This window comes from Rhamphochromis longiceps, linkage group LG20 (genome assembly GCF_057381845.1).
Source record: "Rhamphochromis longiceps isolate RC_006_pf linkage group LG20, R_longiceps_female_GT1.1, whole genome shotgun sequence".
Taxonomy (NCBI): domain Eukaryota; kingdom Metazoa; phylum Chordata; class Actinopteri; order Cichliformes; family Cichlidae; genus Rhamphochromis; species Rhamphochromis longiceps.
Window position 1 is genome coordinate 23,540,135 of NC_140576.1, and position 25,704 is coordinate 23,565,838.

Sequence of the window (25,704 nt, forward strand, 5' to 3'; positions counted from 1 at the left end):
ACCATTCTCATTATAAAACCATCAAGCGCTGAGAGAGTCATCTTGTCCATCAAGTTAGAGACATCCTATGTTTCCCTAATCATTGTGTTATTTGAGCAGTGGGTCAAATGGCTTTGGTAATGTGAAATGGGTAAGTTGTAGTGATAAACCCTCACAGAAAGGTCACCATGCTATAAAGGAAAACTTCATAACAGTCACATCTTGTCCTCCCAAGAAAAAAAATAGCAATTTTATGGAGCATTTACTAACTAAATAGCAAAATATGTCCAGTGGCAATGAAGCAGAATCAGGTGCTTCTCAACGCTATAGGTCAAACTGTCAAAGGAGGAAAGAAGGTGGAGTACACTGATTCAAACAGGCTGATGTTTCACAGTTACTCTCTCCTGGAGATTTATTATTATTAATACATTCAATTTCCTGTTTAACCAATTATACAATGATAACTGAACAGTACACCAGAAGGACGTCCTACAAAAAAGATGGATTAGTTATCAAGCTGTTGAACTTAAGTGAGAGTTTTCAGTGTGTCAAAAAGATGGCTCTCTTTTTACCTGGTGTGATCACCATAGTAACTAAGGCTGAACATGTAACCTGGTGGAGAACAGCTTATTATTAAATGTTTCACTTTAAGAGCTGCTAGAGGCGCCATATTTTTACTGAAGCTTTTATTTAGAATAGAATTTATCATATTCTTTTAGTGCAATATAGATTCTTTGCTGTACTAATATGTTGTGATGATCACATGATTCACATGATTTTCTGCAGCATTACCAATTTGTCTTATTTGTTGCACACTGGGGTTTTTTTTTTGGTTTTTTTTTTTTACTGTTTTCATAGATGAATATCACCTGTTCCTAATAATGTCTATGATTGGAGTAGGCAGTGCTCAGCTTGATTTTGGGCAGACAAAGAGTCAAATGACATGTAAAACGCTCTTTTATGTGAGCGCACACAGAGGCAAAAGCAGAAAGCCTGGGTTTATAACCACCACTGTGATACCAATTATCTTTCGATGGGGTCAACGTTTTTTATCAACCCAGCTGACACAAAGAAAGCCTGGCTTTGTTGAACTTGCTTTATACCCTTCAGGTATGGATTGTCACAAATGGTTTGCTATGGTCTCCAGTGTGACTGATGATGATATAGTGGTGTCTCAGCCTTTTTGCACAAATAAAGGCTTTAAATTTGTGTGCGCTCCTTTTCGTCTAAAATATGTGTAAATAATATTTTCACTTACAGCTCGTCTTAACATAACAGATTAATCCATTATTAACATACAATACCGATTTTTTTAATGCCATTTTTATTCAGGTCCGACAGTGACATTAATAAATAATATATACATTAATGTCTGGATGAATGGACGGGCCATTAACAAGAGAAAGTAAAAAGCACGTGCAGATTTTTGAGATCCTTTAAAGCTTTCAGCCTATCGTCACTGTGGGCTGATTGGGTAATCCAATAAGAGCCCTGTCTCAACAGTGAAATGCTGAGGAGGAGTAAGGCACTGTGCCTGAGGGGCTCTGCCTCTAATGAGGGAGGAGAGAGGCGGATGCAAGGTCTCTGCTTCACAGACAGCACAACAGGCAGCTGCAGAAGGATGACAAATTACAGGAAAAACCAACATAAAATATTTTAGTAGCAGCTTGAGTTTGCCTGGTACTGATTTTTGTCAAGTATGTCGACTGAACTCTGCTTAAGGAATGGACCACCATCCTTCCAAAAGATATTCTATCGTTTGATGTTTTGCTAATGATGGTGAAGAGTGCTTTCTAAGAAACTGGTGAAAAGCATTTCCCATCAGTAAACCATTTAGTGACACCTGTGCATTCTATGGATTGGGTCATAGTTATACTGACAAAGGTCACTCCCTTAATGATACTTCCCAATAACTCAACAAATAGCAATGATCCGTCGGTTTAAACTGATTTATGGTGATTCAAACTATTCAAGGAAAATGCCCCACACAATATAAAAATCATCAGATCCCCTCACTAAAAGGGTCAAGGATTCCGGTTATTCCTTTGATTTGTCACCTGTCAGTAGATAACCTTCTTCTTTGAGCTGCTTTCGCAGTATACACAGCTAACGCCTCTGCTCTCTTCCTTCCATCTGTCTCCACTGTTCCAAACTCACATCTCCACCATGGAAAGTACTCCAGACTGACTGTGCTTGCTTGTACCTAATTTAGAGAGCTTCCCCCTCTTTGTCTAAAAGCTTATGATTGTCTCAGCAAGTCAGCTTCTATACGTGAAACAAGGTGCATGCTCCTGCACTCTCTGACTGCAGCAACTATATTCCTCAAGCCAGTCAGTGGGGCTGTTTTCCATGATGTATAAGAGATACAATTAAAAGCCTGGGGCTTTAATTACACACAGTCTATCTTGAGTATCATAAGCAACCAACCACTAATTATTTCAAGTGCTGGTGCACTTTGCTCCTGCTTATAAAGACCCGAAAAATGAAAACACACCAAGAGCTAGACCCAGTGATGAGGGAATGAATAGAGAGAGCTTTCAACCCCAATCCCTGGGCGTAAATTACGTAACAATATAGTAAAATATTCATGGAGCACCATGGGGACGGAATCCTGGCTGCTCTGAAGTGCTGAGCAAACACTACACCCTCAGCCACTCCTCCACTAAGGAGGATAAGGAAAAACCCATAAGCAACGAGCTGAGAAACAATTGCAGTGATCAAGATTGCAAGCAGCACTGGTTCCAATATGTTGAGTTTGCATTCTTTCATTTGTGTGCCCTGTCAATCAAATTATTAGGAGAACGCAATGAAATAACTTGAGTTACACATAAAGCCGAAAGTAGCTTCTGAAATGATCACTCATACACCAATGTACGATGTACTGGAGGTCAAAGGGACTCATCAGCATCATCATTCAGCTTCAGCCCAACCTCTCAGGTGAACATAAAAGACATAAGCTGAAAGAAGCTACACCGAGTGTTTGTCAGCAGAAATGGTGATGTGGAACCTTCCTTACCACACAAAGGAGCCCCACTTGTGTTTTTATGTGACGTTAATGATGGAGAAAAACAGTCTGAATGTGACGAGCAGTGCTGTGCGAAAGTAATACGTTAGCTTTACTTACCAGTAGTCTATATCCTTAAAGGAAGAAAGAGAGTGGCTTCCGATGGACCTCAATAACTTTTACACCCTGATTTTCAACAGTTTAAAATGCAAATAGTATTTGTTCGAAAAAGCTATGATGAAAGTTTATAGTTGCAGGTTTTTAATAGAACAACCAGCCTATGGCATACATACATGTTGTTACATGTTACATACATACTGTTTCTGCACCTGTTTTTAACTACAATCCCACAAACTGATTTGTCCACATCTGCCTTAATTAATTATTGCCTGCATGTCCCACACAATGCCTTTGAACAACTTTCAGGCAATGAGATTATTTTTTAGGGGTTTTCTTTTCCACTGGCACTACGAGAACATGAAAACCAGTGTTTCTTAAATTGCTGTACTTTGCCTTAAAGCATGGTAGGGGCTCTAAACATTATAGGTTCTTTTTTCTTTTCTTTTTTTAGCCACAGTAGTAGTACCTTGGAGCAAGGTACACCTGTATTATTTACGCAGACAAATACACTAAAATTCAGATCAACTGTTTTATTATACTATAACTTGCTATATTTAGCTAAACATCAGTTAACAGAGGAATCAAGTAATATACTGCAGGGGAGTATTAAAGAGGATGGTGGATATGATGGAGCGAACCTAAGCAAAATAGGAACATCCTGCTAAAATCATTTAAGTATTAAACACAAACATTGAATCCTAAATAAATAAATAAATTAAAAAAAAATAATTATATATATATATATATATATATATATATATATATATATATCGAGAAAGAGAGAGAGAGACACATGAGTATATATGCAAAACCATTTTGTGATCTGGTGTAGTGTTAATATTTTTTCAAAATATTAAACCCTGTGTTATTTTTTTTCACCTGGGGCCACTTCTGGGCCCCCTACAAATCACATTTCCATGGCTTCCTGTTTCTCTATCAGTATGATTCATAAAAATTTGTTCCGCCTGTCAAGTACAAAATAGAAGATAAGTTGATTAAAGGCTTTTAAGTCTTCCCAGTTCTCAACAATATATATTTGAAATACTATACACAGGAATATATTTAACAAAAAACCTTAAGAAGCTTTGCCACTATTATTGAAACTAACTTTTCTTTTTTTTCTTTTTTGCAGCTCCTATAAAGCATTTGGTGGGGGGATAAGCATCATCAAAGACAGAAACACAACCCAAGGGGAAAACCATATTTACCTGTTGTGTCTGTTATATATATCTATATAGCTATATATAGATATATATATATATTTCTAATTCAGTCACACTGATCAGTGCCTATTTTCCAGACTGTCTTTCAGTGTGCTTAACTATCTGCCATATTTAAGGTGAATACAAAAATAATAATAATAGTAATAATTGTCCCTATAATTGATCAGAGATGATCCAACATGTAAAAGGATTACAAACAAATCAAATCAATCAATTCGTTACTTATCTGCACTCTGTTTCCTTTTCTATGAAGTAGCAGCCCTATGATCAGCCTGTTTACTTCCCATGGTTTTTTTTTTAAATAAAGCAGGAAATGCAGTGATAGAAGACCTCCTTGTTTTTTTTGCCTGTTAGTCGATGACTATTGAAGGCTGACGCATTCACATGTGTTCCATTACCTAAAAGCTTTCTCTCTTCCCATTTGGTTCTACTGCCATAACAGAGAGCTGCACTAGAGTAGGTCATGGTAATTCAGCGTCAGCACTGTGATATACATAACATGCTCAGCTGATAGCTGCTCCCAATACCTCACATTACATGCACCATGTCAAGGACAGACTGGAGATTCTAGGAATGCACATAAAAGTGGATTTGGCCATTCAGTGCTTGTGTGAGCATTTAAAGATAACTTCCTTGTGTAGGAAAATACAGTAAAATACAATATACAAACTCTGTAATATGTCCACTGCTCTGCTTCCAGCTGCCTTTGTTATAGACGTGTTTGTCTTTTTCAAATATCAAAGTGTATGTCTTATTATCTTTGCAATGATTTTTCTGTAAAAAGGTTGTTTTTATCAGCCATCTCTTGAAATATTGTATAGTGTTTGCTACTTGAAGTGCACTAGCAGCATTCTGTAGTGTTCTCCTCTGCCCCTTAGAGGGATTTGCCAAGTCATTCTCAAGGCCCTGTCAAGGAGGCTGTTCGAGCCCACTGGGCAGATACCTTTAAGGCCATTGTCCGTCAAAAAGGATTGCTGCTTATTCTGGCTTGAGCCTCTAGGGTAAATAATTTGTCCACCCCAGCCCATCCAAGACCTATCAAAAATATGAGTTGCACTACACTCAGAGGAAACTCTTTGCCCAAGAACACTGTGTTTTGGATGGTGCAGCTCTATGCCCTTTAGAGGAGGAAAAAAGGAAAAGGCAAAATAATTTATTCCCACAACAGGATTTGGCATGCAATTTGGAACACACAACATCTCACTGGCAAACTCCTGTCCAAACACAAGCTTGCCAATTAGCTGTGTGAAGATGTCTCACAAGCCTGTGAGTGGACAGGCCCTCCTCTGGCAGTTCGTGCGCCCTCCACAAGGAGTCCTGGCAGCCTTGTTTGGTGGGAAATTTGCTATTGGAGAGCTGTAGAGCAGCATGAGGTGCAGCAGTCATTGGAGGCTTTTTGGCCTCCCTGGATACACATCTTAGCTACGTCTTGAAAACTGCGTCTGGTGTCTTTGTGCTTGCCATCTTGCCCTCTGCATGAAGTTTAAAGGTGCATGTGTTGGTGTATTTCAGCTCTTGCTTTTCAGTGTTTGTGCTCTCTGCTAAGAAATGTCTCATAGTTGTTATGTTTTGGCTTGAGCAGAAAAGATGATGACGAGCGCTGTGGTAACATCTCATATCGACTCGTAAAAAATGGAGTCCTGTACAGGCTGAACTGATGTTGACACATGTCGTAGGCTGTTGGGGCTTTGTACTCACCAAGCTGTGTTGACTGCTTTCCTCTGCCTTGCTGTGCAGTAACACAGTTCCTGTGTGAGCTGTGTCACCAACTTCATATTGCTCAGTGGGTACAATAATTACAAGGTTTTGTGACAGATTTTAGCATGGCACCAGAAAAAGAAGAAGTCACTCCAGTACTTTGGAGAATTTGGAGTCTCATTCTTTGACACCAATCAGGCTTCTTTAGGATGGAATATTGTACTATGTACCTTTCTACTCTTTCTGTTGAGACATTCGTTGACCTTAGCGGCTGGCTGGTAGAACTTAAAAGAAGTTAAATCAGTGTCACAGCAGGTGTTACTGACCTGATCTTCTTTTAACAGATAAAGTCTGTGTAAATATCACAAAGGCTATCTAAAGTATTACCTATAATTTGAACAACAGTGGAAGCTCTAACTATCTTCTCTGCTCCTCAATAGTCTCTTAAAGCTTAAAGGATAAAAGGAAGAGGAAAAGTAAGCCCCTCATATAGTATATGTTCAGTCCTCAGACAGTTACATTCATACAGATTGACTTGCAAATTGTTAGTTAGTGAATTCATGAATAACTAATTAGAGATCCTCACTTGTCTTCATAGACTGAGGGTTTCAATGCATAACCACTGTTTTCTCACTGCTACCAAGTCTAAAACAAAGACACAGTCCTTATGCTCATTAGTTTGGATGTCGCCTGTAGTTTGGTTTGACAGCATTAAGCAGGTATTATATAAACTTTGTCAAATATTGTTTATGTTTTGTTCTCATTCGCACATTTCACATCTGTTAACCCAAAAAAATGCAGAGTCTCATTTTATACTCTATGTCCAATAGTAGTGCAGGGAGCTCACGATGCCATGCATGGCTTCCCTGAATTAATTAGAAGAGGGCTGACTGACGACCATTGGCAAATTAATGTCATCAGTGAGCAGAATTATGGTATAATGATTAACGCCTAATTTTCTGGACAGTAGGAAAATGTTTGAAACTGATGTCAGTTAGACTTGTGAAGAAAAGACATATAGGAAAGCAGGAGGAACATGGCCTCGGAGAGGTTGTGTTTACTTTTTTATACTATATTTACAGTGTGGTGATGCTGATGTGGTGTAATATTGGTTATACTGTTTTTCATTGAAAGTCTAGTGAATTTAAGTTTGCTGCACAGGATATGTTTTGAGGTGTTCCATGTAAAAAGCACTTTCCAAACATGATTAGAAAAAGGAAAATAGGAAGTATATACTGAAGAGCAAACTGACCTTGAAGAGACGCAAAATGTTGGCTACCATGATTGACACGGAGCTGGCAGATGCACCAATTACTCCCACCACTCTCTCGGGCTTAGTGATGATGGGCGGCCCTCCGCTGAGACATTTGACATCAGTTGAGTCTTTCTCAATCAGTGCCTGAACAAATGTCAGTGACTGTTCCAGAGCGTGGGTGTCCCGTGAGCAGGTGTCCAGTATGCGTGCCCCCAGAGTGATATTAGGCAGCAGCTCATTGTCATTATTGATACGATCCAGGGCAAATAACATGGCCTCCAGCCTATGGATTCCTTTCTCCTTCTTCAGCTCTCCACAAGCTTTGCCGTCATTTCCTCTCGCGTGCACCGGAAACAGCCCGCCTAGGGATATGTCCCCATCAATACGTATTGAGTTTAGGTGTGTATGGCCCGGCATTTTCGGTTTGGCAGCCAAGGAGATCAAGACATAACAAGCCAGCAGCAACACCCAGCAGCAGACACCTTTGTGGCAGCCAATCCATGCTCTCTCAAAGCCTCTTTGCAGAGTCATAATGAAAGGCTAAACCCGCATCCAAATACAAATTCAAGTCCTTTGAAAATGAAAGAGGTGTGCACACATATACCCGCACACACATACAAATGTCCTGAAGGTTTAGCCGCAATATTTTTCAGAGCACGGTTGTCTTCAGAAGTCTCTTCTCATGGTTTCTAGCTCTGCAACAAATTCGCTAATACTAATTATGCAGCTGTGCTCTCTTTATCTCTTACCCTTTCTTCTTTCCTCTTTGTGTTTCACTCACTTTTCCTGCACCTTAGAGTTGTGGATACATGCAGTAACTAAACAGTACAGAGTGTTCTGAGGTGGAGTCCACAGAGAGCAGCTCTCATAAGGCAAGAACAAAGGTGGGAAGCTTGCCTCTCTTCTCTGGTTCTCCAGAATCACTCAGGTGCATTTAGCTTTCCTCTTGGTGTGTCAAACAGGCAGAAAGTTACAAGGCCAGCCAGTGGGCTCCACAGTGGGTGCCTGCAAAGAGAGAGAAGAGGTGTCAGAGGCCCTGAAGAAAGGAGCAGGAAAAGCCACTTTTGGAAATAAAAGGAAATGAAAGATGGAATGGAATCTCAGTCATTAAATTTCAATAAAGATGGCTTTATGCAGGGTTTGGCCTTTTATTAGTGTCAGTCAATGTTAAGGTTTTCTCTTTGTAGAATCTCCTAGAAAAGGCACACTTTATGGTTAGTGTGTGTTAGAGAAGCTGCAATGTCACGCATGCTAATTGACATCATATTCAAAGGGGCACATAATGCTAGCTTTGGACAGCCAAAGCTCTAGTCTAGTTTGTCGATTCTTAGATTCAAGCAGAAATAATACCAGAACCCAGCACTATACACAGGAAATCTATTCTGTGTTGCACCCATGCCTCAACTGCTTTCAGAGTACTGCAATGAATTATTTCTATGTGCCTTGAGCATAACTGATTTGCTCCTGGTTGGCAGTGTTCCATAGGCTTTATAACGGCACACTGCTCTCTTCATGTAGATCATCTCCAGAGCGTTATACCAAAGGTTATGAAACACGCTAGCAAATTAAGAGCACATGATTCTGAAAATCAAAAACCACTTTCTTTGACTTGTGAACTTATTCACTCTTTGCACATCTTATCCCTCATAGCCTTTCCAATCCTTTGTATCAGCTGTACTCTATTTATATATGTGTGTATGTTTGTGTCTGTGTGTGTCCTTGTATATTCTTTCAAAGACAACTGGCTTCCTCCACAGCGCCAGACTAATAGAGCAATGGATCTGGACACAGTGGGAGAAGCCTGCAGTTGTCCCTCTCTCTCAATTGACCATCACACACACACACACACATATCTGTCAGACTTTCCTTCATGCTGGTTTTGTATGCTAACATACAGCCCCCTGCTGTGTTTCAGCCTGTAACAGAGGACACAAAGGGCAAAAATTCTCTTAGGATCACAAAGTTGCGCTACAATGCACCAGCTGTCAGACCATCACTTCCGATTGGTTATATCTGAAGTTATTTTAATGCAAATGGAAGTGTAGTGTAGTAATAGCTGTTTTTTATTTTAACATTTTTCTCTAATTTTGCAAAAAAAAACTTGGCTAGCTGTCTCAGAAGTGGAGGGGTCAAGAGATTTGCTGTGTATCGTGAATTATAGACAGCCTTGTTTGTGCTCGTCGCATGTTTGTGTTGCTTTCTTTTACTTTAGACTTCATATCAAATTATAAAGATACAGCGCTAACGCTGAACAGTGGCCTGTCTTGTTCTGCCTCTCCCATCCTGCTGGGAACCAAAAGGAGATATTTATATCATTCTGCACAGATTATCCTTCTAAAACATAGCATTCATAATGGATGAAAGCCTACCAGTCACTGCAAAACATCCCATTCTGGGGGAAAGCCTCGAAGAGAAGGCAGAGGGAAAGGTAGCTACATGGGTTTAAATATGAAAAGAGTTGAAAATAGACAAATGGGTGGAAAAGTAACCTGATGAATAGTTTAAAATGGGGGTAAGGATAATGATGATGGAGTAATGCCTGCTTTTTCACCACTATTAACATGCATTTTTTGCACATTTTTATCACCTTTTTATCAGCCATATCAATATATTAATATCAAGTTTTCTTCCACATTCTTTTATGTCTGTATTTTTGTCTACTATTCACAATTCATACAGTCTGCTTCGGCACACTGTGACAGAACGAGCTGACCATGTTGGACACAGACTTTCAAAATAAAACAGGAAACAGCATGGAACGACATAGACATGATAGCGCAAGCTTGACAACATGAACAAGAAGACAAGAAACATGACAGACTAACACAGAAGAGTGAAACATAGCTAGACTAAACTTAAGGCAACCAAATGATAATCCTATTACTCAACATATTTCAAGGAATAACTTAAGAACTCAAAATATAAACTGGAAACGCTGGGTCAGAGACCCATGATCGTGACAATTTTTAAAAGATTTTAAGCATTGGTGGCCCAAAATTCAACAACTGTATTTATCTTTGTTATATTGTAAAACAAAATTCCATGTACCACCCCGTAAAGTGGGGACAAAAGCTCCAGGCTGGGAACGTCTTATTTTAAATCAGCCCATCCAATTATCATTTTGATTACACACTAAGCAGCCACAATCAAGATAATTACAGTGCACCTCTCCACAAAACAACCAGATAAATGCCTTGAGAGCTGGACAATACTCTGGTAATTGAGTCACATTCTAAGAATAAGCCTTGACATGTGAAGATGAAGTCCTGCCTACCTCTCAAGATCTTTTTAGAAGAGGTGGACAGCAGTACCTTCACTGTCATCACTCTGGAACACGGCATACACAGTGGCAGCTTTACCAGATGTTTAGTCACAAGGCCCAGATGGGCAGAGCAGAAAAATATCAGCTGTCTGCTCAGAGTATGAGTTGGGGGTAAAATGCAGAATCCACATAGCGACTGTCTCCCCTCACTGCTATGAGGAGGAGCTGTGGTTTCCTCTGCACTCAACCAGAGTCCCCTGCTGCTGTAAGCATTACCACACTGACAGCTGACAGGGCTAAGGTTTTACTCCAGTAAAAGTTTCACTTAAATGGAATTACACATTTCTATAGACTAATTTGTAGACAGTATTTACTGAAGTGTGTCTCCAATTCAAAAGACAATGAAGCTTTGTGAAATGTGCAATGTACTGTGCAGAAGTCACCCCTCATTTCTTTATATTTTGCTAGGAAAATGGGAAATGGGTGCAGTGTTTTATTGAAATGTGCAAACATACCTGGAAATACAGGGTTTGTTCAATTCTAACAAGTTTGAAAGTTAGTACTTGGTATGATCACCTTTATTCTTCAGCACAGCCTGAAACCTCTTTGGCAGGCTTGTAATTTCTTCAGGAATAGTTCCCTAAGCTTCTTGAAGGACATTCAAAGCTCTTCTTTGAATGTTGGCTGCCTTTTGTTTCAATCTCTGTCAAGATGATCCCACGCTGTTTCAACAATGTTAAGGTTTGGACTCTGGGGAGGCCAGTCCATGACTGACAGTGTTACACTATTTGCTTTTCTATCCAGGTATGCTCTTACTGCACTGACAATGTGTTCAGGAATATTTTCATCCTGACAAATGAAGCTGTTGCCAGTCCGACACTTTCCACTGGTACTGCTTGACTGAAATCTAACTTTTCTGCACTCATAATTCCATCACTTCTGACATGATGCACAACACCACCAAATGAAATGCAGCCCCAAACCATGACAGTCGCCACTGTGTTTTACTCACTGCTGTACTCCTCTATACACACTTACAATGATCTGAAGAAAAAATGTAATTATTTTTAGTAATTTTAGTGCAATTGATGTTTTATATGGCTTACTTCAATTTAATCTGCCTGTTTCACTTCCTTAAGACTGGACTCTTGTTAGCCAGCGTTCCTCTGAGACCATTTCTGATGATAGATGGATCAACTGAAGAGCCAAATGCATCTCTCAGCTCATGTGGCAGGTCATTGCTGGATTTTCTTTTTCCTGATTCTTAAGAACATGACTGTCAGATACTGTTCATCTGTTGTAGATAGTTATTTTTTGGCCTACAACTTCTTTCTTTTCTCCTTCCCGTAGCTAGTTACCTCAAACCTTTTAAGAAGACAGTGCCCACCATGCGAAAATATGCCAAGCTTTTATCCAATAGCTCTTTAGGAATCATCTTGTTAGTGCAAAAATACTGTTTTTGCCATTTCAACAAAAGAAATGGAAATAGATTACAGGCTGCCAGTAAGATCAGGATCACTTTAATAATTAAAAGAAAGTCTGGTTCATAGAATCAAAGAATAATGAAATGAGGGGTAACTCAAGACTATTGCACATTATTATAAATAAAGCAATAATTTCAAAACAATTTAAACCCTAACTTCCAAAGTTTTATTGTTTTTAAATTGGCTTTAGGGTTAGTAAAGGTAATGGAAAGGGTTATCATTTTTTGTTTTCAAGTCGTTTCGTTTTCAAGTCATTACAAAATTATAGATTTTGGCTGGCATCAAATGACACTTAGGACTATTTGATGATGTCACATATTTATTTATTTATTTCGTTTTTAGTGGTTGAATTTTACTGACATTTGTTATGCAGCAAATGTCAGGGAACTGAGTTGCTCTTGATTTAAGTAATGAAGAGCTGCAAAAGGATTAAATACTAAAACGGAGGGACTCGTATACACCGTCTCAGAAATAGTTTGGAAAAGTACAAATGGCCAAACGATCAAAGATTGTCAACAGCAATTCAAAATTTTGAATCAGCCGTTGGCTACTTGCCAGCCACGACAAAGCCAGACTGACAAGCAAACTCCCACTGAGCCAGACTGTTTGAGGAAGTGCAGCCAAATCAGCAAATGCCTTGCTATAAAAAGATCTTTGTTTGTCTAATTTTTAAACCAAGTCTAGCATTAGCCGTAGTTTGAGTTTCACTTCGCACTTTATACAAGAAAAAGACATCACCAGGATTATAACAGCCACACACAGCCGCACCTTCCCACCCCGAAACCACATTCACAGTTAAAATGCAGCTTTCACATCGTGTGAATAACATTTCAGCTATTCATAATAGCTGAAAAACCACTGCCGCTGGTGAACTTGTCACATGTCTTGAGTTTGTGTTGCATGGCCTTTTTATTAAATAATGATCTCCAGTTTTACTATTGTTCAGCTTCTTTGATCCTATAAAGCTCAAAAGAAATGCAGCGAGACACAGGCTCAATTTTGCATTCAGTTGTAACTGCGAAGCCTCACAAAAACATGCAACCTGCTAATAGGTCTGTCAAAGCTGTACTGGGCACTGCCTGACAGTGATATCCTAATCCAACGTGGAACTTCTGTTTTGGCCGTTATGCTTCAGCAGAGGAGATACTTAGGCCCAAAAGACCAATATGATCACAGCCGAGAGTAGCGATAAAGTCCTCAGAATGGAGAACGTCACACTCTCTGCATGTCTGTGGGCTGGTTTGCTCAAAGTGTTTTTTTCGAGCCCTTTGTTTATACCTATTTACATCATCTCAACTGTGTTTTTTACAGTAATGTTTTTCAACTGTGCATATAAATGTGGCTGCTTGAGAAGGATTGTTTTCACATTTTCGCTGGTGACAAATGTTATCACTTGCTCGATTATTTTCAGAGGCAACATTTTTACACTAGAAGTGATTAAAGTCCTTCCTCTTTGAACCACAAATTATAAGGAGCTGGTTGGGATGGATGGAAGACATATAAAGCCCAAAGACTTTGAGAATCATGTCTATAAGTTGGCTCTAGAGTTACATCTGTGATTTTTTTTAGGCACTATTGTTAAGGTTACATCTACTATATTGAACTACACCACAATCTTATTCTACTCCTACCAAAGGGCTGCTAGTACCAAAGCGCAATTATAATTTCAAATAATGTTGGATATTAGACTGGACTATTTGACTCATACCTTTGGTACGAAACAATTTTTGCAACTTCCTAGGTACATATTCGAAAGCTTTCCTCTTTTACAAAACATAATCTGTTCCACCTTATGTTTCCTTCAAAACATGTAGGAATTTAGCTTCTTGCGACGAAGCGTTTGAAAGCTGTTTTTAGGTTTTTAATCGTCTTTTCAACAGGAGTCCATTAGAGGAGAGAATTTCTTTAGCTCTCTCTCTTCCTCACTCTTTTATGACACTAACATTTTCTACATTAGTTTCTGCTGAAAAACTGTACAAAATAAACATGAGCCTAATGATTATTGACGTCAGCCTCTAATACCTATTGTTTTTTGACAATAAAGGCACTGGCAGAAAAACAGCCTCTGCTTTTGCAGAGCAGAGTAAAAACTGATCTTCTAAAAACAAAATCTCATTAGTTATGGTTTTCATGATGAAACTAGTTTATTTACACCTCAATCTATGATAAGAGGCGCGTGTTAGAAAGGACTTGTTAAATAGTCTCATAAAAAAAAAGAAAATTGATTGTATTGTCTTGTGCTGAGTTTACTTCTTTGTGCCATTTTACTCTTGCACAAAAATACTCAGTATCCCCTTGTTAAAAGCTGCTGTACACAGTAAATAAAGTTGTTCTGTTCTTTTCTTTTCAGAACCTAAAAATACGTGTATCGTGTCCATGTGTTTCGATTTTATAAATTGTGACTCTGAGAAGGAGCCGACACTGACTCAAATTGTGGCCATTGGGCATTATGGGTTTTAATACCTTAATTGTCTTTCTTCTCACGCAGTATCCCCGCTTGACTCCCCACCCCCCTAACTCTGCTTCACAGTTTGAAAACCTCTGTGCAAGATGATGGGACAGATAGAGCATAACTAGTTTCCTAGTAAGAGTACAGAATAACCTTTGTGGAAAATGTTACACAAATCTCTACAGGTGCATCATAATTTGAATAAGTGTCACATTAATTCAGAGTGAAATTTTCCCTGGAAGATGAGTCATTGAAGGAAGAAGACAAAAACAAGGGTACAAGAGTGCAGGGCCATAGAAAGTGCTTGAAAGAACTAGAAAGCAGAGGGAAGCAAGCACGAAGCTTCATTACATGCATTGTAACTTTATATAGTAGGCTATCTGCATTCATTCCCTCTTTATAACAGACATCAGACACCCACCTCAAAGCTAATTCCCCTTTGCTCCACTACCTCCTTACCCCTCTCCAGGGTACTGTCCATTAGCTCACTCCAACAGAGCTGGAGATTCACCGATTCACGCTCGCTCATTAACACTTTCTCCATGCAATATGCAGATTGCATTAATAAACAGTCTATGTTGCTGTCCTGGGGTAAAAGGGAAGATGTGGAGATCTGTGGAGAACATCTAACAGGAAAAATGCAGAACGGGACACAACAATTCTTTAAAGAGGTCATAGTTGGATAATAATGAGGTTTAAGATTCACAGGTCTATTTCTTTCCTGTTTCTACTGCACTGATCTGGCAAAATAGCCTCTTTGTTATGAAAATGATCCCAAATGTGATTTATTTATTTATACATTTACACATCAGTGCAGACTGCATGTAGACACTCACACACAAAAAGCTCTGGTCTGGTCTGAAAAAAGTGAGTAATATCCTTCTCTCAGCTAGAACCTCTTTGCTGTCTCTGAAAATCAAGACGATCCCTAAAGAGGATCCCCGAATTAAACTGTTTGTCAGTTGTAGCACTGCAGTAGTTAAATACCCTTTATACTTAAATGGGTTACAAGATGCAATTTCTCGTACATGTCATTTTAAGCCATGTCATGTATGTAAAATCTGAATTATTCATGACCAAATTCTTCAAAGCTCAACACACACACACACATGAGCAATTAATCCTGGCGGGATTGTAGTCGTATAGAAATGATAAGACTTTGTCCTTGTGTTTCAGTTATATCTAATTCAAAACAGATTTTTCTTCAAGAGAAGGAAAGATAAGAAATGTGTGTATAAGAGCCAGCTGAGGCTTTGTGTGTGTCCCATTTTGCTTGAACTAATTTTTCATGACACGCTGCAGTTTACAACATCAACAGACAAAAAGCAGCCTTTGAGCTTTCCTGTTGAGGAGCTAAGCGTGGCATTTTGTAAGTGCTTGAGTCAGAATGTCCTTAATGTGCTAAACGAGACAGACAGAAGGACTGGACAGTATGAAGATTTAACTGCAGCTTAACTCGATTTACTCAAAACAAGGGTGCAGACACTCTCAAATAGCAACTCGCAAAGCAATCTATAAAATCACTGTGCTATAATGCATCCCACTTCAAAAGTGATCTTTAACCAAGTGAGAATGAGCACAAGTGATTGAACTTATAGATAAGGAAAGCTGTGACACTTGTGCTGCAGATCAATGCACTATTCATTCAGGGCGAGATGAATAAGAGACAGAAAAAAAGCTAAATTTGAAATATATTGTTCTCAGTAAGGACTCAGTCTAAGCCTTTTTGGTAGTTAGTACATTAACATTCTTTTTCCTGCCCAAAGTGGAAATTAGATGACAGTGAAAAAGCTAAAAACTAAGCTAACCGGCCAATTTCTTTTTGTCTTGATGACAAAATGAAACATTTCTTGTGTCTGCTACATAGTAATCAAATGAAGGAAGACTCTGGCAGCTGCCATGTTAAGCGCTGTCTGAATCCAATAAATCTCTCCCCAAGAGCAGCACCCTAATAGTCAAGTAATAGCTGGCTAACAGAGCTGAGCACATTTCAGAGTGTGCAGACGAGAGAGTTTTGTCACCAAAAGCAAATGCTCCAAATGTACCTCCTTCTGTGGCAACAATAGGAGGGCAAAGACGTATTTGTGAGGAATCACATATTTCAAATCACACATTGAGCTTCTAAGTATAGCCTGGGTTTATCTGCGCTCCCGGAGACAGAAGCTATGAATACTGCATCCCTCTGCTTGCTGCCACCCTGTCAAAGAGGGTTTCAATGTTGAGGCATGCTCGAATGGTTAAAGTGGAATTTTTATCATGAGAACACCAGTCACTTCTCCTGTGCATTTCTTTACATACAGGCGTGGGATGCAGAGGGGAGCTGACTGTTCCAGGGGGACTCAAAGGCAACATCATAGTTGAAAAAGATAAAGGATAAACAAAAGCATTTTAAGCTCTCCGAAATTTTTACAGCCAAAAGTTATGTATGATCCATCAGGTGAAAGTCACAGTTAAGATGAGGTTTCAGTGTTCAACGGGGGAATCAGGACAGGAGGCTGGTGGCTTACTGCTTTTTTCCTTCAGCTGTTAGAACCTTGTCATTTGTGCCGTATTCTTTAAACCAAGGTTGTCCTTATAATTCCTGGTTTAAAAAGACACAAGCAATCAGCGCTTCACCCATTCAACAAGGAACAGCTCTGCATCCCTGCCATGATTTCACTGTGGAACACCTGGACCCCATTTTCACTGGTGCTGCTGTGGTGGAAATAATCTTGCATCACTTTCTGATATATGATTTATTTGAGGAAATGTAGGATGAGCTCCAAACCTAACTGGCACAATTATGCTTCGTGCCAGATGGGTGTGGTTTCCACACCATTTACGTTTGGCTCTAAAAATGGCACAGGCTGCATGTGACAGGATGGAACATTGGCTTATGTGCTGCAACATATTCCATGTGAAGCAAACAATGGCAGACACTAAAATGTAGTAAATACATTTATTCCACTCCCTGAATATATGCCAACATTTGGAGACTGCATTATAAGACTTAAATACCTCATATTTATGATAGCAACCTAATACTTCATGCAACCTCTTTGCTTTAAGAAGTGCTCTCAGTGCTTTGGCCAAATAACCTGAGATTTTAATGATTTTTCTTGCTCAATGGCATTCAGTGTAATATCTGGCACTTGTAGTCTATGTAGCTCTCTAACTCTGTCACTGCACAGTGTGTGGGATGCTAGCAAGGCCAAATAGACTACACCCTGACTGATTTGAATAAGTGTCAGCAGGTCACAGTAGCACAACCGTAAAAACACATTTTCTCCAGTGTGCAGAACAACGTATTGATGCTCTGGTTTGATTTGTCCTCAGTGGAGGAACCTCGGCTGAACTGTCATGAATTTTAATTTCTGGCTTTGTACTGTGGTTTAAAGTTGTACTGTTTCCTTTTCACAAACAACTGGCTTTTATGGCTGTAATTGATTTTTTTAAGTGTTATAGTTTCATCTGAAATGCTTGCTGTGTTTTGTGACCTATGCAGTTTTGTCCTCGAATATTCTGTTTCCTGTTTGTTTTTGTTTACTTTTATTTTTTATAAAAAAACAAACAAAAAACAAGTAATGTGTTGAAGGTGTAAGTGGGCCATGCCATCATGAAATATGAACTCATTCATAGTAATATGTATTAACCTGCCTATTGGATTTAAATGCTTATAAACTGAGGATGCCAGAAAACCATTCAGGATAATTCCCGCCCACTTTAACACCTGAATACTTCCTTGTTAAACAGCAATTTTCAGTTTTGCATTTACATCATTATTACTATTATAATCATTCTATGAATTATAAAAACATGGGCTTTAGAGGGACTTCTATGCTGTTTTTGTTATGTTTGGAAAGACCCGGGTTAGCTGTTTCCCTCTCATGCTTATCTTTATGATAAAGCTAATAATTTAAATACAAAGATATAGCAGCTATACCAGCTCTGTCTATCACATCTCAGCAGTAAATAACCTCAAAAAAATTGTAAAAAGCTCCCTTAGCTACAGACAGCAACCCAAGCGCTCTTTCACTAACTTGGTTACCATTTGTGCTAAAGACAAAATTGGTTTCAGAAAGATATTTGGTGTATCACAGTAGCACAAAGCATTCACAAAATATCAGCCCCACATACCAATTACCATGAGCGCTTTCTCTACCTTAACTCTGCTACCTTAACTCCTTGACCGTTTCATTTTGGGCTGGAGAGAAAATTCCCTAGAAAAACTCTGGTATGCACGGCCCTGCCTTTTGTATGCCTACTATCCCACACATCCACCTTCAACTTCGAAGAGTCAGTAAGTGCTGGAACAAGAATACAATCCATGCAACACGGCTGTAATGAAAATAAAGAAGTTGTGTTTATATCACTGCGTATTTCTTCTAATATAATTTCCTTTAGTCAGGCTTCTGCAGACGTGATTCTTAGAGAATGCGCACGATTAGTTGCAGCACACTAACTCCACTGTGTGTTGGACAATCTTTGATGTTGGACTTTTGGCACATCAGGCTACATACTTGTTGGCACTCCTGAAGGGTCCCTATCATTAAAAACCATATACCCTCTTAGGTACACTCTCTTCCTCACGCTGTCATTTTTACTTTTTAGTGGCATTATTACTAAAAAAAAAAAGAAGAAAAGAAGAAGAAGAAGCAAAGCCCAGTTTGTTTAATGCTATTTGCCAACACTGAAATCTCTTCTATTTTGCCATTCATCTCTTCTTAGAGGGATCTATCCAGCTTCAAAGGGTATCCCGTCAGCCTTTGGTCTGATGACACGGATTTAATCCCCAGACTAAAGATTTTATAAAAGTGATTTTTTTTTACCCATCTCCTTGTCAGATGTGCATGCTGGGCAGCTGGAGTGTGGCTGAAAGAGCGTGTTATGACACTGCCAAGAGGAGCGGGATTGAGGATAGAATACAGGAACACAAACAGCGAATCAAAGGGTATTAGGTTGTAAGCTTTGCATCATTGGTAATTGGGTTGGCAGAGCAATTTATTAAAATCTGACACTTTTTCCCCTGTTCCAAGCAGTTTTCTGTGATATTTAACAGATGGTGTCTTGCAAACCAGTAACTAGGTATAGCCAAGCTCAGATACAGGCAAATGAATATTTCAGTAGCTTGAAGAAAGTATTTGTGTATCACCCAACAGAGACACAAACAAACTAACAAAGGACTAAGAGAAATTTTAACATTCTGTAATTGCTTAATCTGTGCTGGTATACCTATGACAATTTTCTCTTCCCTTTTTTAAATCTTAAGTGATTTGTTTGAAAGCAGTATTCAATGCTTCTAAAGGGGTATATATATATCTCAGTTTAAGCATTAAACTCTTGTTCTTGTACTATTTAAATTAGATACATTATTTCGAAATCAGTGCATTACATTTTTTTTGCAGTTACTGTAGAGAGATTCCCAATTTTCATGAAACAGGACTGGAGATTTGCCTTGACTTGCCTTAGCTGTGAACTCAAAACCTAAAATTTGACCTTACAGCTGCTTTTAAATTCAAGGAGAACTGAAGTCAGTCATAATGCATACATATATCTCTTAGAGCTGGTCTAACACATGGCTTTGTGACAGTTGCCCCAAGCTTTGCTACAGGGCCTGTCCACTGTGATCCTGCTGCCTTTAGAAGCCTCTGACCTGTTCTCCTACTGGGGCTGTTTGAGGACTGAAAAGTAGTGGCTCTGACTATTTGGGGGTGGGGACCTTCTTACAGTAAGCTAAGAATTAGTAGTGAGGTACAAGGACTGGATGTGTTAAACTCCAAATGAGATGATGATGGCCTGTCCAGCTGTCCATCAATCACACAAGTTCCAAGTGCTGAATACCAGTATTAATTAGTAGGCAGTGTGTGTTTCTTTTTGTTTTGCCATTTTCTGCCTTTTTTATGCTAATAGAGTGGACAAAGATATGAAATATGGTAAAAGAGAAGGGCAATGAAACGCAGCAAATGGTTTATCCAGCAACAAATCGAACATTAAATCCACACTTAGAGTAAACTAAGCCTTGCAGTTTTGCAGTGAGACTGCTGAATATAACACTAAAATGACTTAAGATGTATGACAACAAATATCTTAAGATAACAATTTTGATAAATTTTTACTGAAACAGAGCTTTTACCTGACATGATGAGTACTTTACAAGTATATGTACATTTTTCTTTGTAAAAAAAAACCCAAACTTTGCTGCACACTTTTTAGTGTAATGCTAAGAAGACAAAGAAACACACACACACACATATCATAATCTAATCATGGCAGCACAGGAACACAGAAAGAGGAACAAGCTCTGAGCACAAGATCCATAGAAGCTGGGATCTACCAAACCAGGCAAGACCCGAGATGTAAGCTGTGTAAAGAAGCCTCAGCACATAACAGCAAAGTGCAAGATGCTACCAGGTAGGACATACGTGGAACGCCATAACCAAGTGGTCCGGCATAGTATGCAGGAACATCTGTGCTGAATATGGCCTGGAAGTCCCCAGGTCAAAATGGGAGATGCCCCCTAGGCTGGTCCAGAATGATCGTGCTAAGATCCTGTAGGACTTCCAGATACAGACGGACAAACTGGTCATGGCTAACCAACGGAACATGGTAGTGGTGGACAAGCAGATGAAGATGGCTGTAGTGATAGACAAGCGATACGGAATGACAGCAACATCAGGAAGAAGGAACACGAGAAGTTGTGGAGGGTGAAGTGGTCCCAGAGGTAATCGGAGCGCTAGGTGCAGTGTCTCCCAAGCGAGGTGAGTGGCTCCAGCAGATCCCAGCAACAACATCCGAGATCTCTGTCTAGAAGAGCGCAGTCTTTGGAACAGCAAAGACACTGCGCAGGACCCTCAGGTGGAAGAACAGACCGACCGCAGGGGTGAAGAGGAATTTTTTATATCACTGTATACTAAATAGTAAATATATAATAAATAGTGATATAATTCAAATATAATGTATAATTAATGTATTTAAATGTAAAAATAATAATATGATCAACATAAATCTATGTTTTAAAACATGGCTTGGCAAAAATTGCCCACAGGGCAGGTGTTTGCCATTAATTATTAAATGGTAAATTTGAAATGTAAACATTTGCCCATATTTTAAGATTATAATAGCAAATTAAATGTTCAAGCAACAGTGAATCAAGAAATTATTTAACAGGTGCATAAGCAATGCAAATCACTATTTGTTGTTACTACTGTGCATATTTTAACATCTTACAAATAATTGTGGTTTTAGGCCAGTAGCTAAGTGTGCAGATCTCAGGATTTCACTTTTCTTTAAATTAAAAGTACAAGAAAGTCACTAACAAACATTCCAAGATGTTCTTTATGTGCCTGCTCTAGTTTGTCAGAGTCATTTTCCATAACAAAGCCTGAAATGAGATGACTCACTGTACTCCCCCACTGACTGCAATAGAATAATAAGTATGTCTTCCATGTCAATACACAGTACCACTACAGCACCCTAGGCACGGCCTTGTGCCTCCTCTGTAGCTTTCAGCAGGAAACATATTCTTCCTGTATAGTCTCGACACAGTTAAATCCACATGTCTGAACTTCAAGGTCTTTCTCTCACAAACATCATTTTCCCAAGGATAAAAGAAGCCACCTGAAAATTTGACAGACTTAAATTTTGAAATGCTGTGATTCTTCTTCCCCCCCAACCCCTCTCTCTCTCTATGCAGCATCTGTATTTACAGGCATCCTCTGTGCATCCTGGGGTTTTACAATTGAATACAAGTAATTAATAATTCACCCTTCCCTGTTCTGTCTTTACTCGTCTTTATCCCTCCCTTCAGTCTCTTTCGCTGAACTATCAGTAGATAGTTGGAGAATATGAACCGCTCTTTGTAGCAAAGCTTAGTACAAACCAAGCTCACTTTGTTTTAAGACCGTGCTTTAAGTGAAGCGTGGGACCTCATAATTGTTCTTTTCATGTGTCTTGTTATTTTTTTTAAACAAAGTAGTTGATCACTGATTGCGAACCAGAGTTGGGCAGGAGAGCAACCCCACATCACTGCCATCTCTGCTTGGAGATCAAAGCAAAATATTTTTTGCGATAGATGTTAACAGTCCCCAAAAAATCACCCTGCTGTGCACAAAAGCGCCAAAACACAGTTTCAACAAAAACCTGTGCAGGTTTCCAGGCCTCGTGTGCACCTCTGCAGTGATCTTACATAGCTGATTAAATTTTTTTTGTTCCAGTAACTGTGGTTAAAAATTAATGCAAGTTTTGAGAGCCGGTCTAGTGCTGGCATTCATCATGTTCTGACAGCTTCCACTGAAGATTGAGCATTCACCCTCAACGCCAGAGGAAAACAGGGAGATGCCCAGATGAGAAACGGTCATTAACTTTAGGCTCCTCAACGGAAATAGGTGTCTGATTGCGCAATTGGGATTTTCTCTGAAGAAACCTTTGAGATAGACTGTGATCCATAAAGTAATCATGCAAAAGATTTGTCTGAGTATCTCTGTGGAATATGGGACAGCTGAATACTGGATGTGAAACAGGAGTGACGATTAGCACGGGAGCACTATTTGTCTCCTTGTGATGCACTGATCTTTTGGCTCTTGATGAGGAAACAAAAGCTGATCACTAAACCCATCAGGTGCTGCCTAAGGGCTAATCTCAGGTGGTTTTAAATAGATTCATTACACAGCTGCTTATTGGTCTAATGTTGCAGTCGACTTATTCAGGAGATAAGCTGTTCGAGAGTGGAATGATGACACTTGAAACAAGTACTTTCATTTTTTCACATTGGAAGAGACGAGTATTCAAATTAATGCAGGATTTAAGAAGCACTTTTTCTGACTTTGCTCTCAAACATTTACCAAATCTTGTCCACGTTTTTTCATTAGGTCTTTTTAAAAGCTGTTTTTCTGAGTATCTCACCGAGGAACAATTAAAGTGTTCCTCTAATTAAATATGAAGAAGACAATAACAATTATGTTTTTATCCCTGTTGGATTATGAAGATGATTTGTATTCATAGTAATCACGTACCCTAAGTCGAGACTGAGGAAAGGGTGGCTTGGCTAAAATATCAAATTAAGTAGTGTACTGAGTTATGGATGTATTGCTTTATAAAGTTAAATAAACAAGTAGGTACTCCAGAAACCTAATCACAGTCTTAAAAGCTGAGCACAAATCTAACTTTACTTCACTTTCAGTCTGATGTGCTACACATTTGGACTTGAAGTCTATCAGCACCCACAGCATGTTTTTATAATGAAAAAAAGATCTCAGTATCACATTTTACTGCACATGTACCTCTATTTTCTCAGTTTGCAGGTTAGATGAGTATGTATGCTTTTTTTTTTTTTTTTTTTAGCTATGCTGCAGCACACTCTCACACTTGCACACAGTGACAGCTGGATTCTGCTCGGTACACTCAGAGTTTTATCTATTGGTCACCGGGCGGCCTCACTGGCACCGTAGCTCTTGCTCCTATTACATTTGAAAGTGAAATCTTGAAAGTAAAACAACTTAACACAGAAAATTCCATGTAGCTTTTTCACAGGGTTGCTGTTGTCATCGGGTATTTTGCAGAATGGCAAGATTTCTAACAAATGCAAACCTTATTGCATCTAAATGTAAAGCAGTCATTGCAATCACTTTTGGTTCTATACTAAGGTGCATTCTAGCATGCAGTAGGTATGGAGTTCAGTGGGCACTTGGACACAAACAGAGTGAGATTCAAACCTACAGGCAGCTTTGACTTTCCAGCTCACCTAATCTGCATGTCTTTGCGATGTCAGCATACAAAGGTAGCTTCAAAAACTAAAGCCGATGGCTTCATTTTTGATTAAGCTTATAGTTCCAGCTAAATGAGGTGACGCTGAACCAGACACTGAAGCTCCCAGGGGATATTAATGCATGTCATTAAGTGTTTACTTGTCTCCTGTAGTTGTTGGTTTTCTTTGTCTGTTATTCGTTTTCTCTCTCAATGCTTCTTTTCTATCTTCTCATTCTCCTCAACTTCAACAGGCCGGTCCTCCCTGAGCATGGTTCTGCCAGAGGTGTCTTCCTGTTAATAGGAATTCTACCTTCCCGCCTTGACTCAACCTCTTAAGAACCTCGCTCTTAAAGATCATCAGATTCTCTCTTTAATACCGTTGTCGCTTTGCAGTTGTTCCCTTAAATATAAATGCCTTGACATAATTGCTGTTGTGAACTGGTGCAATAAAACAACACCACAACAAGTCCATAGCTCATGAAAGGTAAATATAGGTTTACCCGACAGGATATTGATCACAGGGTGATGATGCACATCTTTGCCCAGGCAAGCTGTTAGAGCAATATACTTTATTTTTTTCTTGATTTCAGCGGTTAGTTCCTCAAATATGCAGTTGATGTACTGATGATAGTAGATAGATACACCAAAGGCAACAGCAAAACCTAGCCCTCCAGTTGCAGAAGGTAATTAAACACAAAACAGCCAAAGCTCATGGTAAATGTTTTAGAATTAGGAAATATATTCAGTGTATTTGTTGGACCTCTGGGGTATAATGTAAGCTTTTACTCTCAGGTTAGAAATATAACTAGAACTGCATTTTACAATTATAAATTTTGCTCACGTGTAACAATTGTTTTCTGAGGACAACACAGAAAGGCTTATTCATACTTTTAATGTTAGCAGACTTTATAACTGCACCGATGCATCATTAAAAAACTTCAGAGGATCCAAAATACAGCAACACATCTTCCCATGAAAGCTAAATTGAGAGAAGGAAAGATTTTGCTCGGGGTCCTGACTCTCTGTCTGATTGGCTGATATAGTACGCTCATTTTACATCACAAAAATCTGCTAAAATTAGTCTCTTAAAGCTTCCCTGTATAGAACTAAAACATATTGGCAAATGAGCATATGCTCTATTATTGGTCCTCATCTCTGTTATAGGCAAAAGGGATTAGTATCCAGTTCAACAGATCAATTTAAATAACACATCAAAACACATTTTTTAAGGCTTAAGTTATAAACTTTTTTTTTTATTCTTTGATATCACTTATTTTCTTAGTTATATGGCTTTTTATTAATATTATTTGGTAGTTTATATCATTTTTACTTTGTTCTCACACACTTTATTTACCAATGCTGTCTTGTCTTCATTATTATTATTAAGCACGTTGCAATAAAGCCAATACTATTATAATGTAATAATTTGCTTTTGATGAGGAGCAAATCACAACTCGTAGGAGTCTTTTAAATGTAGGCCACAATGTACAGAAAAGCATGTGTGTAA

At 38.9% G+C, this 25,704-nt stretch overlaps 1 protein-coding gene across 2 annotated transcripts in view; it reads right to left on the reverse strand.

The window, feature by feature from the left end:
- The window catches only part of LOC146645351 (metabotropic glutamate receptor 4-like), a 226,903-nt gene that overhangs the window by 154,659 nt on the left and 46,540 nt on the right, over positions 1–25,704 (reverse strand). For both annotated transcript variants that reach the window (XM_085394975.1, XM_085394974.1), the window contains one exon: positions 7,277–8,284. In XM_085394975.1, the coding sequence (XP_085251101.1) occupies positions 7,277–7,810 (534 nt within the window). In that variant the 5' untranslated portion in view covers positions 7,811–8,284. The remainder of the gene's footprint in view (positions 1–7,276; positions 8,285–25,704) is intronic.